General features: G+C 34.6%; 1 protein-coding gene across 4 annotated transcripts in view; it reads right to left on the bottom strand.

The window, feature by feature from the left end:
- Nucleotides 1–11,108: 11,108 nt before the first annotated feature.
- UBE2K (ubiquitin conjugating enzyme E2 K) overlaps nt 11,109–16,810 on the bottom strand; it is a 54,751-nt gene continuing 49,049 nt past the window's right edge. For all 4 annotated transcript variants that reach the window (XM_006922446.3, XM_006922447.3, XM_025040235.1 and 1 more), the window contains 3 exons: nt 14,054–14,153; nt 13,063–13,191; nt 11,109–12,742 (listed from right to left, as the gene is read on the bottom strand). In XM_006922446.3, the coding sequence (XP_006922508.1) occupies nt 12,668–12,742; nt 13,063–13,191; nt 14,054–14,153 (304 nt within the window). In that variant the 3' untranslated portion in view covers nt 11,109–12,667. The remainder of the gene's footprint in view (nt 12,743–13,062; nt 13,192–14,053; nt 14,154–16,810) is intronic.

The raw sequence follows: 16,810 nt of genomic DNA, 5'->3' as shown, positions 1-16,810 counted from the left end.
TTGCATCCCACCTCAGTCAGAAAGCTGGTATTGCTAAAACTACCTGACTTATGACCATTTTACAGAGGCTCTTTTAAATGTGTGTAGAATAGGCCCAGGAGGCCTGAGTCTCTACATTTTGTCAGCTTGGCTCTTTTTAGAAGTCATGGCTCATTGGGCTCAAAACTAGACAGATCACCACTGCTTTCTCTCCAAACATCCACACAATTCAGATCTTTTCTTGACCACAAGACACTCACCATCCCATAGTCAAGCAGGTCCCAGTCTCCAAAGCCGATTCAGAGGAAAACTTCCACAAAGATTTTATAATCGCAAATATTAGAACATCTCCAGTCTCCTATTAATTCCACTTTTTCATCACAATGGCAATATAAATGGCAGTGAAGTGTTTGTTGTCCAAAGGCCTGATCTTTGTTGATGCATAATTTCTATCTTACTGATAATTTTGGCTTTGTGTTTAGAGGGTCAGAGTTACCTAAATTTTACAGTTCCTATGGGAGGATGAAGGAAATTACAAATATAACAAGTAGAAACAAGAAGAAAGCCATCGTGCAAACACGTGTCCTTTACTGCCATTTGACTTTGGGAAGAACAGGCATCTGAAATGGGAAGGAGCAGATTGGAATGATTTCTGCCTCAGTTCACTTTCATTTTATTTTCCCTTCTTATGATTAATATTTTTTAACAATAATAGTTGAACAGAGAGGCCTAGAAAAGACTTGTATTGCAACTAGATTATCTGCTTCAGAAGGCTGAATCATAAGAGGACAGATTGCTCAAATGCAAGAGAAACATTTGCTCTGTAAATTTTAGAAGGCTTAGATTGAGTACCTCACAGTGTCAATCAAGTGGCAGCAATCAGGTATTGATGGAAATGTGCCTTAAACTAATTCAGAGTCCAGGAGGCCAAACCTGGTTTTGTTGAAGAAAGGAGTTTGCTGGAGGCTTTACCACCACTCCTGGATACTCAAAAGGATGAGTGCCCAAGAGAAATCTAGTTGAGGAGCTCTAGAGGCTGTGAAAGGGCCCCACACTGGAGGATGTGAGCTTGGCACACAGGCCTTCATTTGTGTTAGAACTGGTTCATTATTTGGAAGAGACTGAATATTTTTCTACTTAGCAGTTCCAAACAAGAGTTGCTTCCTTGGGCTTTATAAAACTGTGCTACTGAGATGCTTTCATTTCCCTCACACCATAGGCCCCCTTCCTCTCATGAGGCAAGATTCAGTCAGGCTCTTGAAAATGGCCACTCAGCACCTTTGCCACCCTAACCATCAGATCAGAGAGCGCTGATCCTTAATTACCTAGTTTGCCCTAGCTCTGACTATGAAGAAAGTGAGGCACAGAAGAGGCTATTTGTTCTGCCTAACATCTAGTCTCCCATAAAGCTAAGAAAAATGACTTTTGTCAAAAGCTTAGCACTTTACATATACTGGCATATTTAATCCTCATAATAATCACAGTAAAGTAGCTACTGTGTTCATCTCCACTTTATTCACACCATTGGAGCTCAGAGAAGTTAATAAGCCCAAGTGTCCTCAACAAGGATGGTGCAGTTTAAACCCAGGAGTTTAAATCTAGATGGTCTGACTATACAACTCAGTGCTTCCTGCTTAAGCTTTTCCACCAGGTTACTGACAGAAAATGCAATCTCTGGAACATGCTGGTGAATGAAATATAGGAGAAGGAAATGGATAATGAACATAAGACAGTAGGCAGAAGTTGGGATGAGACCATCTGCTGGATTGTTGCCTCCATGTATACTTTCAGCAAACAACTTTAAGATAAAATTAAACGCTACTCCATCAATTGGTAAATGGATAAACAAAATGTGATGTATCGGAATACATAAACAATGTGTATATACAAAGGAATACTACTTAGCAACAAAAAGGAAATATTGATCATGCTACGACACAGATGAATCTCCTCAGAAATATTATGCTAAGTGAAAGAAGCCAGACATAAAAAACCCTACATATTATTTGCTTCTAATTATATGAAATATCCAGAGAAGGCAAATCTATAGAGACAGAAAGTAGGTTGCCTGGGAATAGGGCTGAAAGCAAAGATTAACAGTAAATGGGCTCATGGGAATCTTATTGGAGTGATGGAAATGTTCTAAAACTAAATTGTAGTGATGGTTGCACAACTCAGTAAATTTACTAAAAATCATTAAATTATACATTTAAATGGGTATATTTTATAGTATGTAAGTTATACTTCAATAAAGTTTAAGATAAATGAGACATCTTCCAAAAAATGTTTAACTATACAAAGCAAAGCAGCATGTACTTAAGTACAGATTGTCAAATCTACATGTCAAAAGCACCACTATTAAAGATTAAGTTTACAGGCAAGACATCCTTCCCATCGGTGAGTTCCATTCCTCACAGGTTTACTTGCTAGAGTCAGTCTGTTTCTCAGCTGGGATGGTCTGGCAAGTGTTCTCCACTGTGGTCATGCCCACGGGACTGGTCTTATTAACCAAGGATACATGTGTAAAACAGAGGCCAACAGATCCACAATGACCAGTTCCTTCTCCCTGCTCCAGAAGTCTCTGTGGAAAGCTGAGTTTGAATAAGGTCTGGGAAGTGTAGGCTCTGCAGGGAGAGTTGGCTGGGTCATCATGATCAACCTCCTTTAGCTACGACTGCCTGCGGAATCCATCTCTATTCTAATATGCCTGGCACAGTGAGATCTTGGAAATCTTATAGGTCCTCCTATAACTCCGTTTTCTCACCTGTAAAATAATAACTGCTTCCTAGATAGTCATGAGGATAAAATGAGTTAAAATACGGAAAGCACCTCACACAATGCATGGTGAATAGTAAATGCTCACCTGCTCATCACAGCTGTTATCACTATGAAGAAAGTGATAACGCAAGCAGATTGGGTAGCCCCAACTACCACCAGAATATCCTGAACAGCAACTGAAGACAGGCTCAGATACTTTTTCTTTTCTTTTTTTAAATTAATTTTTATTATGGTGACATTAATTAACCAAATCCAGTAAGTTTCAGATACTTTTGTTCCTGCTTATTGTATCTGTTTTTCAGGTTCTGGGGCAACTCTCCCTCCCCCGCCTTCTGTTAATTAGCCTTTCTTGAGCCAGGGAACAGAGTATCTACTTCCTCACATTCCTATACAGTTCATCCCCAAAGAGGCCATATCTATAGTAAAAGTTTATCATTTTTTGGAGTTAGCATACTGACTGCCTCATGAGATAAGAGCTCATTTCTCTCTGTAAAAGCTGAAAATGCCATAGACTCACTTTTTCCTAGCCTCCCTTGGGGCTAGGGCTCAGACATTTGACCTGAGTGCTGTCAACCAAATACCCGGGCCTACTTTGAGATTTGGACTGTGACACCACAGTATAGGGACCGCTCAATTCTGGAAGTGGTGGGCAGCAGCAGTGTCACCATCCTCTGGTTGGGATGCCCCAGGGATATTCTGGGGGTAGTTGGGGATACCTAGTCTGCTTGACCAATAATAACAGCTGGGAGCAGGCGAGGACTTACTACTGGTGCCCCAGGCACTGGCAGTGGAGGCCACATCTTCACAAGGCCAGTTCTGCAATACTATTTTTGGTATTGCTTCTGGCTCTATAACGTCCACAACTTCCCAGAGTCTCAGCTACTATGTACCTATTAAAAAATTTTTCTCCTTGAATTAGCTAGTTATTTCTGACTAATAAATTGGTATCAGAAGTAGCTGCAGGCAGCTGACACTCAAGGAAATGGGGGTAATCTGGATTAGTTCCCAAATCTGGTCAGGGAAGAAGGCAGTAAATATCTAGCAGTACTAAAGGATGGGACTTTAGCAGAACCTGGACACATGGTGAAAAGTTTATCAGATTATCACCTGCTATTGACTTAACTGTGTCCTCCTCAAATTCATGTTGAAGCCCTCCCCACCAATGCGGCTGCATTTGGAGATAGGGCTTTTAGGAGGTAACTAAGGTTAAATGAGGTCATAAGGATGGGGCGCCGATCCATTAAGATTAGTGTCCTTGTAAGTGGAGACACTAGAGAACTAGCTTGTGCAATCTTTTCTGACCTGTACACACCGAGGAATGGCCCTGTGAGGACACAGCAAGAACATGGCCATCTACAATCCAGAAAGAGAATCTGCTCCAGAAGAAGGATCACAAGAAAACCATCTAAGGGGTCAGCCTTCCTTAGTGATCCTGACCCTCGCAGCAGTAGCCTTTAATGGTCTGGTTACAGGATAATTTTCTGCCCTTCCCACATGGGACAGGGATTTTTTTTCTTTTCTCAGCACCATCTGATCATCACCTGGTGTGAAGTGTTGCTTTCCTTCCCCAGTAAATACAGCTTTTGCTACTTAGTGGAGTTCAGTCAGGGCTTGGTTTTTCCCACAGCAGCAGCTACTCACCTTCCCCAGGCCTGCACTATCACGAGGCTTATCTCTGGTCTCCACCTCGACCCAGTCTTCCTCTTGAGTGCCAGTGGAGACAATGTAGAAGCACCTATGAATAGGCGTAAACTCCCCTTTCAGGCCATTTGGTTATTTCAGTTCTCTGATGGGTTCAATAAAGTTAAAATTTTGTGGATTATCTGGCTTCTTTAGGGTAGAAACCACTTTCTTTACAGCTGCCTAGAATATAGGCAGAAGACAGAAGCCCTTAGATATAATCAGAAAAATAAACTGACCTTCAGTTATTTCAACTTTGTCATTCTATATGACAACTGAGTTATTGTGTTTGAATTTTTTCTATTAAAGTCACCAAAATCAATCCTGAAAAGCAAAAACACTGACAGTATAGCAATTTCTGGAATATACAGTGATATCAGACTTTTATGAAATTCTGACACCTTATCCTTACATATAATTTATCTGTTGCTTAATTTTTAAAATTAAAAGTGTCTTCACTCAGCTATGAGTGAGGATAGATGATAAATCTGGGTATAATCTTTCTTGAACATTAATATAGAAAGATCAACTTTGACAATGTCATTAATAACTTTAGAGGCTCAAAAATAGAAATCACAGCTCTTCATTGTACAAAACATAATATATAGCTTTTCCTCTTTTCTTAAAAAATATATTAATGTAAGTTATTAGTCTATTACTTTTTTGTACTTTAAAAGTTTGACATTATACATAAAGTTCAAGAAAATTTCATTGTGTATTTTATTATTTCATGATTACTGAAAATAATTTTGTAGCATAAAAGATGCTAAAAAATAATCCACTTCAGGTGTTTAATAGACAAGGCATGTCACTCATAGGAAACCGTTACAATACTGATTGCGGTGATGACTGATCTATATTAAATAGGGAAACCATTACTGTTACACAACAGTATAAGGGAGGGATGTGGGAGGAATCCAAGAGACTAGTATCATAATGAAAAAAAACCCCAATCTATTGAGATGCTAGCTAAATAGAATGTGGATTTGGATTAGATATAGGGAAACCATAATGGTGATACCTGTCAACTACTGTCTCATGACCAGTTGCGGATATAAGGATTGCAGCAATGAACTATATGATTTAAATAAATCTACTTACATATTTTAGTAATTTATATAAAATTTTAAGTGATATATATTTATACATTTTAAACTATTTTCCATTTTTCTCTTCTGCACTATTTTATAGAGTATATTTTGCAATTAACTCTTCGATTTAGTCCGCAGGTCGCATAATATCTAGACAGAATCAGTTAAGAGAAACAGACATACCTAAGGGATCTTAGACTTGGGACTGAATACAGTACTGATGGTACTTTGATTTGGCCCCTTTGAGAGGGCATAAGCACTTTGGGATGTATAACAATTCCTTGCTTGCGCAGTCTTTTTGTCTTGACTCTATTCAACGTGGCCCTCATAGAACTAATATACCATTAATTATGCTCGCTCTTAAAAGTTGCCTCATTTTTTTTGATACTTGTAAAGGTATAAATAAAAAGGCAGAGTAGAAAGACCCTTCTAAGAAAAATGCAATATAGGGCCCTTAAAAACAGAGCTATTTTACACTCAGTTCATTTTCCCCTTTTTCCAACTCATTTCTTAGAATAACCCTTCATCTGCCTTTCACAGGGGCCTCAAATCTGCAATAAAGAAAAATTAAGCAGGAAGGGGAGAGCCGAATGGAGGCAGAAGCTGTTAGGATTATCAGGGAAGGTCTGACATTTGAACGGCAACATAAAAAAAATGATTAAGTAAGACATGTGAGGATCTGGGGGAAGAGCATCCCAGGCAGACAAAAGGCTCCTCAAAGGACCCGCGACTGAAAGAAGCCTGGTGTTTGACAAATACTAAAAGGCTAGTATGCCTAGTCAGGTGAGCAAGGGAGGAAAGATTTTCCACTATGAAGTCTTCGCTACTAATTTAAAAAAATACGTTACTTAAAATATAATTTTTTAAATGAAAAAATCAACCATGCTCATTATCACAACAGACTATTATCCTGAATGTTTCTTTATAAAAATTTTGCCTTTTGATTATACCGTTGTCCTGACATTTTAAGGTTAACCTGAGAGGAGCTACACCTCTCCTCATACACAGCGAAGTATGATTTTAATGCAATTAAGAATTAAAGTATCTGTAATAGAATACAATGATTTTTAGGGCCAAATCGATTTTGCGGTTTAGGAGATGATTTTCTATGGGTACCATAAACCAAAACCATGTATTCTATTTTTCCAAAAATAGGAACAAAGTATGTAAAGTAGCTTCAGAAGTCATGGAAACCTGAATACAGCTGCAAGTAGTTCACCAAAACACTGTTCAAGTCACACAAGAACTTGTTTGGATTCACTTTCCTTAAAGACCTCACTCCCATCTGATTTTTCTTTTTATGCTTGCCAATGATCCTTCCACATTTCCTATTTTTAAGAAAAACAAGAATAGTATTTTAGATCTCAAAATGCTACCAAATTTAGTAGGCAATATTATGGGATTTCTATCAAAAATAACCCCTGACTCTGGGTATTCAAATCATTTGACGTATTTTTAAAAAGGAGAGAAAAAATACTGGAAGAGACTGGAAGGCACCCCTTGTCCTTAAAAACTCTTAATTCTATAACTATGGGTAGAAGATACCGGTTTCCACTATATGAATGTCATGTATGTCATGAATCCTGTTTCTCAATATCGTTTCGGGCAGAAAAATCTATTTACCAATATAATGCAAATAACAATGTGCATATAGCAAAGGAACATACATGTATTTCACATATTGAAAATGAAGAGCTGCTAAACACAATAATTAAAGAGCTGAATGCTAGCTGTATTAAGTACTAGTTGACCTTAATCAAGTTAAGTTTATTCTGTACATGCAGCAAAATTTTTATGCTGTATGGGAGAAACAAAATACTAGGTACTCAGTAATAAAACATACTTTGGGTTTCTCAAATTTTGTCCAGTTTTATACAGTGTTTGCCATTTATGTATATTGAAAAAAGGTGCTACAAGTACTGCAAACTGAAACAACTTGGACTTTTTTACTTTGATTCAACATCTTATTAAATGGTTATCTATAATAAAAGATTAAAATTATAAAAGTTGTCTTTTTACTGAAATTAAATGGGGTGAAATGAACATTACACTATGAATACATGGATAATATATATTGCTACAGGACATACTCTTAAAAGCTTTATTATTCGTTATTCACTGAAAATCTTTCATCAAAATCAAAACATGTACCTACTGTTTATTACACTTTGCTAAGGACTCGCATGAGAGCTCACTGAAATTCCATTTGTTGTCCATGATTTTTAATACGTAAAGATCCAGCTAGCTTCATGGAAACAGAACTTTATACTGGTATTCCAATCAGGAACGATCCCATTTCCAGGCTACAGAAACTCGTAAGACTGCTGAGAGCTGGTTATGAATGCTCTAGAGACATAAAGTAACCATCAGTTTTGCTATGTGAAATAACTAGTACAAACCCTAAGCAATATAGCCTCTTCTAATTATCATCACTAAAGGAGGCAGTGGTAAATCCAAGGATAGTGACCCAGGACTTTCTGAAACTGAATTCAGAGTCCTTTCCACATATTGAAAATAGAATAAACAGGATTACTTTCAGAATCAACTTGGAATTACTCTAAATTTTGGATTAGAACATAGCCAAATAATGTTCTATTTTCAAAGAAATAACTTTAAACAATTCCAATCCATTTTAAAATTAAAAAACTCAACATAATTAACTGCTTCCATCATTGTATGCTCATCACTTTGCAACTTGCCTAGCAATCTCTACCTGGTTCTTTTTCTTGTTTAAAGTAATGTGGAGGCTTAACTGCCTGTCCATAAATGAGTACCCAGAAAGAAGATATAAACCATTTTCAGGGGAAAACATGCATGCATTTATTTTTAAGAATTCCCAGTAAGGGCAGGGGGAGGGGGTAATTCAACATCTTTAAAAATGTGTTTATTTTTTTAAAAATCAGTTGTGTACAAAAGTGTTTTGTAGTTTTAACTCTCAAGACAAACACCCAACCCTCCACCCACAGCCCACCCAGCTTCATGGTCTTTCTGGTAACCCACCCATTTTCCCCTTACAGGAAATTGACAGCTCAGAACAGACCCTCCTACAGAATTTATCACTAACAGATGGTTTAGAACAGAGATCTAGAGAAGCTAACAAGCAAAGTTCTTTCTTGGTAAGATTAATGAGAATCCCTATAATGGCAGTAGACTTCCAGCAGACACAACGAAGCACCATCAATTGCTGAAAGCTAAAAAATAGATAGTATTTTCAATAGTATTTCATTTTCTATTGGAAAAGTCTTTAAATTACATTAAATAAGTCTCTTCCCCCCTCCCCCCAAAGAAATAGTCTAGCTTTTATTATGATGCCTGTAAAAAGTAGGGAACAGCAAGCACAGAAGGATTGGTTAACAGCACAGTGCAATGATTTGTATCCATTCACCCCTAGAATAAAACTAATAACCTGTGCCACACCTGATTATATATAGCAGCATGGTTGAAATAACCAAGCAAAAGGTGGCACATTCACAACTTACATTTAGGTGATGACAGGTTTATAAGGGTTGATCAGTCCAATTAAGTGGTAAACGAACAAATGAGACAAGGGAGATACTGGCATTTCTCTACCCTGTGCCACAATATTTTTGATCCATATTGCAACAGTGTAACTAGAACGTGTGACAAAATATGTAGACAGTGCAGAAAAGTTACATTTGGGAAAAAGGCTATTTATCAGTATATACTTCAAGTTGCCTCCCTCCCCAGTGATAGCAAATAGCACATATTAAGCATTTCTGAACTGGTACTAAAAGAATGGAAATGCAAAAACTTTAAATCAATGGTTTGTACCCTGGAATTGAAATTTCTTTAACTAGAAAAAGTGATTAATACAACATCATTTTGTACAAGTCCATGAAATAAAGTTAACTGTAAACAGCTTCCATTTTCATCCAAACGTTTCCATCTATGTACAAGAAAGTATACCTGGCTCCAACTCTTCCCTGTCCAAATCCATCTTAAATCTTTGAAGTAACAAAATGTTTTATTTCCTATTTTTCTACAAGACTGTGGAAACATTATCACACTCCTACTGCAGCTTTAAAAAGCTCAAATCAAGTATACACTTTATAGCCAAGATTTGCTTTTCACATCGATAAACTTATTAAGCAGCCTAAACAGTAACATGACATGCTACATTCTGCAGTGCATAAAAAAGCAATATCCACTTTAACTGCCAATTCTTATACTTTAAAAAATTATTTTGCATAGTTTTAAGCGTCAACAATCATAAATGTGAAATAGCTCCCCCAAATCAGTCTTACTTTAATATCATATTCTCCTCAAAAGCAAAATACTTGGAATCCAAACATATACATATATATATTTGAATATGTTTTAAGTGAACCACTGTTGTCACAATTCTAAACATTTGGGGGAGCCAACTCAGAGCATCGAATACATGTTCCTCAAATATTTATATACTTACTGTATACTTATTTGGGTCACAAATTGCTATTTATTCACATTCAGTAATCTGTACTGAAATACTACATAACTAATTATTTGTTCTTTTAAAGGTCAGGCACACACGCATGAAACAGACTTAATTATAGTAAAAGCCTATTGGTCTATCAGTGGCTTCTAGAAAATCTGCCTGCCCTAAATAGGATGGCACTATTTATTTTTTAACCAAAATTTTTGAGGCCTTAAAAACTGACAAATCACAAAAAAATTGAATTATAAAAATAATTTTCACCAGGGTACCTATGCTTTTAGTGTCCTTTTCCAAACATATATAAGACCAGAGAAAAATAAAGAATGCCTTCATTTCTATGTCTGAGGAAATAAATCTACCTGTAGAAAAGTGAAAAGAAAAGCAAGAAAACAAAAAACACCAGGATGACAGCGGGACATGTACCAGATAGGAAAAGGGGACTGATAATCACATTACAGGAAAATGAGGTAAATATATTTTGAAATGAAAAATCCATTATGGAAAACTTTCATACCAAATATTGTACTTTTTAAATTTCCTGGGCACTTGGATACTGGATGTTGAATTATAGATGAGTAGATACCCTACAGAGCAAACGTGCATAAAAATCAAAGGCAAGGTATAGTTGTCTCCCAGAGTTAAGTGTGTGATGCTTGACCTTTAGTAATTACCTCTGAGTTCTCTCCTTTATTTAACCACAGGACAATTAAACACACCCTGATAATATAGGTAAATAGTAAACTGGGTAGATGTGTTTGATACTTGAAATAATTCAAATATTACTAATATTACCAAACTGCTCTGCACTAAAAAAAAAAATTCTAACTAAAAATGCAACAAAAATGTCTACGCTTTCACACAATTCTAGCTTTTCTTCAAAATATAAAGAAAAGTACAAAGTTTTAGTTCTTTAAAATAAATAAAGAAAAATCTTGTTTCCTTTGGCATTTTTAGAAAATAACTAAACTACAACAACTAAAGGAGGTGACTGTATAAAGAAATCTATGCTTAAACAAACATATAGGGGAAAAAAGCATAGCAACTTGTGTTTAGTATGCAATAATATCAACTACAAGAGTTTACTATTGATTAGGAAAGGCTTACAAGTTTCTGGAAGAACCTTCACATCTTTAACAATACCATATATTTAACAATGGTTCTTTTTATTGCTTCTAAGATTGAGAAGTCGAATGAAATTATGCTGAATTTATGGTTCAAAATTATTTTCCAAACACTTAATGATTATAATTTAGGATAAATAACACTTGGGAAAAAAGCAAATCTTTTATAATATGACTTTCAATATACAGCCTTACTTTAATTCATTCTGATTCCATTACATTTTTATTATTTTGCATTGGTCCTGAAAATTTAATAAGAACTGTGTTTCTATGTATAGAACTATCTGCATAAATCCATTTCAACCCTCATAAAATGGTCACATTAGTGTTTGAGCTTGCAAAACTAATAATTTTCAAACTTTTGAACTTAGAATGAAATGTAATTTTAATACGAATAGAAAGTCTGACTATGTACAAGAGAAGGTAAAGTTTTCAATCTTCATATTATCAGAAACATCATAAAGAAAGCTAGATTTATAACACACTTCTATTCCTATGTGCATTTGAAGTATGTACAGTAAAATACCAACACAGCTTTCATGTTTCAATAGGGGGAAATGCAAGCAAGAGAAACTTTCAAAGTATCCAATACAGCAATCTCCATAAAGCCAAAATTAGGCCAGAAAACTACAGTTGATTTCATCCTTTCAAATTCTCAAAGAAAAATTTTGTCAAGTTTAAAAATAGAAAAATCAAATTCACTGAAAAACTAAATTGGTTCTTTGATCAAATCTTGGGAATACTGCAATATCAAGTATTTACTGGTTTTACAAGAGAAACAAAATGGGCGCCTCCGATTTTACATTATTACTTACTTACATAGGAACGTTTTAAAAGTGAAGATCTGTGACAAAACATTCTACATAGACGACTCAAAAATGGAGCAAGGGATATTGCTCCTCAGCACATTTCCTCACCAAATATAGAGAAATTTACTATTAGAATATAAGCTGTGTGTGGTAAGAGGGAAAAAATAGATATGGTGTCCCAGTCTGTTAACAAGGACAAAAAGGCTCTGAATAGGTCACCATCTTCAATTCTGGATAAATTTCATATTTAAGAATTCTCAAATGCTTAAAATGGTGGTCTTTTCAGCTACCCATCCTAAGAAGTCAAGTACAAGCATGCAAGTAAATTCACAGGCACAGAGGATCCATGTTAAAAACAGTTAAGGTAGCTGTGATGCAACACCAACAATTTGAATGGCCCTGACACACTCAAATATTATCTTAATTATTCGACGAAATCCCGAAGCACTCTTGCTAGTCTTGGTACACTGCTAAACACTAAAGTAGCATGTTTTTCCATGGTTTTAGCTTAGCTCGAAGAATTTTTACACTATTAAGAAAAAAATTAAAGTATTTCCCCTTTTTCAATTTACACAGACGTTTAATTAGCTTTATTTACATAGCAGGGATTTTGTTTTTCAGTCTCCAATGGTGCCTAGGTAACATCATTAGGCAAGAATGCCAGTTTAAAAGAAATCTATGCAGAATCCTAAAAATAACAGATGTTGATGCTCCTCAAGAAGGGGCAAACTTGAATATATCAGCAGCTCTCTCACTCATACAGGTGGTAAATCAGTTACTCAGAAGCAGTTCTGTTGCAGTCTCTACATCCCATGATTTTGAAGACAAGGCCACTATTACCGCATTCTGTAGAGAAGAAAAAGGGGACAAAAAAATTAATTCTCAAGGAAATATTTTTAAAATACTGAATCACTCACTGTCTTTATATTGAAAACCATCTTCTTTTTATCTCTGTTGCCTTGCCACTTGTATGTGCATTAAGAGCTTCTAAAACCAATGATTAGAATCAGAAAAAGAAAAGGAAAAATCACTGATTTTAATAATAGGAAGTTTGTTTATTAACAAACTTTAGAGTATTTCTGAACCACTTCTGACAGCTAAGGATATGCTGCAAAGATTTAAAATCAACCATATATCAATATCAAAATGCCTTTTTTGTTACTTACCCTATCAAAGCCCATAGCACATAGGTTTTCTATTTTTTTGGTGTATTCTGGACTAGAAACTGGTGCTCCAGCATACACATGTGCCCAAAGTCGAGCCGTCTGTTTGAACATTTCAGGATTTTGTTTGTACTATAAGAGGAAAAAAAATTGATTGACATGACAACACAGTTGTAACATCCAATATAGTGGCTCAACTCTTAACTGCTTAAGAACCTGCTTTTTCTAAATAAAACCAATATAGATTTAAAATATGATTTACTTTCCATTAAAAACTATGTCACTCAAGAAAAGATTAACCTGAAGCTATAATTTGTAAGTTATATTGACAAAAGACACAAATAACATTTATCAACTTTAATCTCCAATTTCAACAAATATAAGTAGCAGAAAACTAAGTGAGGTACTAGAGATGTTTCTAAACATTGTGTAGGGCAAATGTTATACAACTAAACACAATTATACGCTTCTAAAAGAACATAGACATTAATAAGTGTGACCAACTTTTGTATTAACCACAACTCAGGCTAGAATATACAACTGGACTTTGCTGTTCTGCAAGAGCTGTATTAGTGTACAGTGATTTAAGAAAACCCATATGCAAAGCCCTAAATTACAGCATATATTTTGGGATGATTATGAACTCACCATACAGTACTTTTAAAAGATAAGACTTCCTATATGCATTGGAAAGAGGTAAATTTATTCTCAAATATTCCACTATTACTTAAGCAAAGTATAAATTTAAAATAACTGTTTAATTCACTTTAATATTTCTTTTTAAAGTATTTTACACATCTTTAATACTGTGTTTGAGTATGTTAAAAATCAATAAATTGTTTTCACTATTACATATTACAAAATAATCTTACCACAAGGAAGGAAACCATTTCCAAATTTAGTTTCAACAGAAATGCTCATGTGTCAACATTGCAAGACACTGAAGTAGAGACTCAAAGGTAAGTATAAAGTCTTTCAAAAGCAGCTATCATACCTGATTTGCTACTACTGCATCTTGTGGATCATCTGGTTCTGCAGCTGCCAACAATGCTTGCAATGACAGTAATACCGTGCGGAGAGTCATTGCTGCTGCCCTAAAATGAAAAATAGGGAAATATCAAATTAAGAATAATCTGCATGATAAAAGCAAAATGGATGTTTTCTGAATAAATCGCAATAACTACTGGAGCTAAAAATAATCCAGGTTTTAGCTTAATAATTGAGTTACAGAAATTTATAATTACACATCTGCCTATTTTTTTCTTGTTTACAATGAATGAGTCTCTCTATTCTTAAGATAATTCAAGCTGTCCTTGTTTTTTTGTCTTGTTACCAATACCCTTCTGGTAAGCTTTATCCACTGACTTACTTTCTATTCGTTTCTCTAGGCACAAAGTTAAAGTGATATGCTAATATATGGAAATTTCTTTCAAAGGCACCCTAAAAACAAATAAGGTACCATCAAGCAAATACCTTTTACTTTCAAGAAAGCCTGAAATCATTCCATAACATTCAGAAACACAGCAAGTTTTTTTTGCTGAAAATACAACTCTTAATTCATGCTTCCAAATATATTTATAAAGCAAATATGTATCTAAAAAATGTTATTTACCTAACCAACAAAGATTCACAGCATTTCTGTTAAAAAATTGGCCAATTAATATAGCAATATTTATAAATATAATAAGCACAAAGTGAAATATTTAAATATTTGATGACATTACATATGCCCATTTTACCACATAAATTACATCATTATAAACCAGTCATTTTCAATAAGGTTCCTCATTTTGATCACAGAACAGAGAAAATTTCTGAGTGGCTGCTTTCTCAATTTTCCCAAGGATAGCACCATTTTACATGCTTAGAAGGTTAATTTATTACCAACAATGGATATCTTAAGACAGCATGTTTTCTCCAAAGAGCAGCATCAACATCAACTGAGAACTTGTAAGATATGAAAATTCTCAGGTTCATCCCAGACCTACTGAATTAGAAACTCTGGTTTAACAGGTATTCCAAGTGATTCTGATGCAAGCTGAAGTCTGAGAAATACTGCTTTAGTGCATTACAGATTAAGCTAATTGAGAAAGGCTGTTCTAAACCAATTAAATCAGTTTCACCTCTTTAGGTCTCTATTATATTAGAGAAAAATTACATCACGAATAGTTCTTTAAAATACTATCAGAATGTTTTTTTTTTTTACTGATCAATATATTCTTTTAGAGGAACAATAGGAATAGGAAAAAAATTGGTTTGATATTTAAAAATGAGCTGAAATGCTAAACTAGTATTAACAAGAGAATAAGATATTAAAACCTTTTAAAACCATCATATAATTTTACGTAATGGAAATTTCTAATTCTGAACTAGGGCTGGGAAAGTAGAAACTTTTTCTAGAGTAAGGTTGTAAATTTCCTAAGAGTTTACATAAGTAATTTTTAACTAATATTTGTAACATCTTTAAAATGGATATTCTTTTAAGACAGATGTCAAAGCATAAAAATCCAAATTTAGTCCTTATATGTTCATTCTTTGTCCTGCCATAATACCATAACAAGGTTGAACTCTTTCTGAATTAGAAGCATACTACTGAAATTTCATTTTGTTTGGGTAACTTTAAAGAGAATGTTGAAAGGCACATGCACATCAAAAGCTGCCTAAATGTATCAGCATGAAGTTGACTTAAAACACCCAAAAAGGACAAAAATACAAAATGGCACAGAAACAGAATATACAAAGTTGAGCTGGCTACTCTAATATCCCAATGGACTTAAGCATCCTAATTAAAAATCCCATGCCGTGTAATCATTTTAAACAAAATCTTAATTTAAATTATTTTAAATTAATACAATTGTTTCTTTGAAGGAAATTTATATGAATACTGAAGAAAAAGCTTTACTCGAAATAAATATTTCATATTAAAACGATTAAATTCACAGTAATTATTTTAATTTGCAACAAAATATAAAACAATGTAAAATAAAAGCCATCTAAATCTTAGCAAAATCTTAACATTACAAAGTAGCTTTATATATTTATAAACATTTAACTTCATGGGCTCTCAAAAGAATGAAGATGGGCCCTTGACTTACACCATGTATAAAATTACCTCAAAATGAATCAAAGACCTAAATGTAAGAACTAAAACTTAGAATATATATAAGAAAGACTTCATGACATTGGAGTTGGCAATGATTTTCTCAGACATCGTCAAAAGCACAGGCAACAAAAGAAAAAAATAGAGAAATTAGTATATAAATACATCAAAGGTAAAAACTACTGTGTAGAGAGGAGGGAAAAGAAACCTTCCTGTGCAAAGGATATAATCAGCAGAGTGAAAGGCCACCCACAGAATGGGAGAAAATATTTGCAAATCATATATCTGAAGAGGGGTTAATATCTGGAATATTTAAAGAACTTCCATGCCTCAAGTACAAACAAACTCGATTAAAAAAAAAAAAAGATAAAGGACTTGAACAAAGATTTCTCCAATGAAGATATATAAATAGCTAATAAGCACATGAAAAGATGCTTAACATTATTAATCATTTGGGACATGTAAATTAAACAATGAGATACCACCTCACACCCATTAGGATGATTCCTATATATATATATATATATATACTCCTCTTCTGCTTCTTATCCTCTTACCTGCCTTTCCTAAACAATTTATTCTAAAATCATTAGGTAGAGCTAAGCAATCTAGGCAACCACGTACAAGGGGTTAGGGGAGGCATATACACCA

This window comes from Pteropus alecto, unplaced genomic scaffold (assembly GCF_000325575.1).
Source record: "Pteropus alecto unplaced genomic scaffold, ASM32557v1 scaffold57, whole genome shotgun sequence".
Taxonomy (NCBI): domain Eukaryota; kingdom Metazoa; phylum Chordata; class Mammalia; order Chiroptera; family Pteropodidae; genus Pteropus; species Pteropus alecto.
The sequence above is the reverse complement of the archived record's forward strand: the minus strand, read 5'-3'. Positions and strand labels throughout refer to the sequence as shown.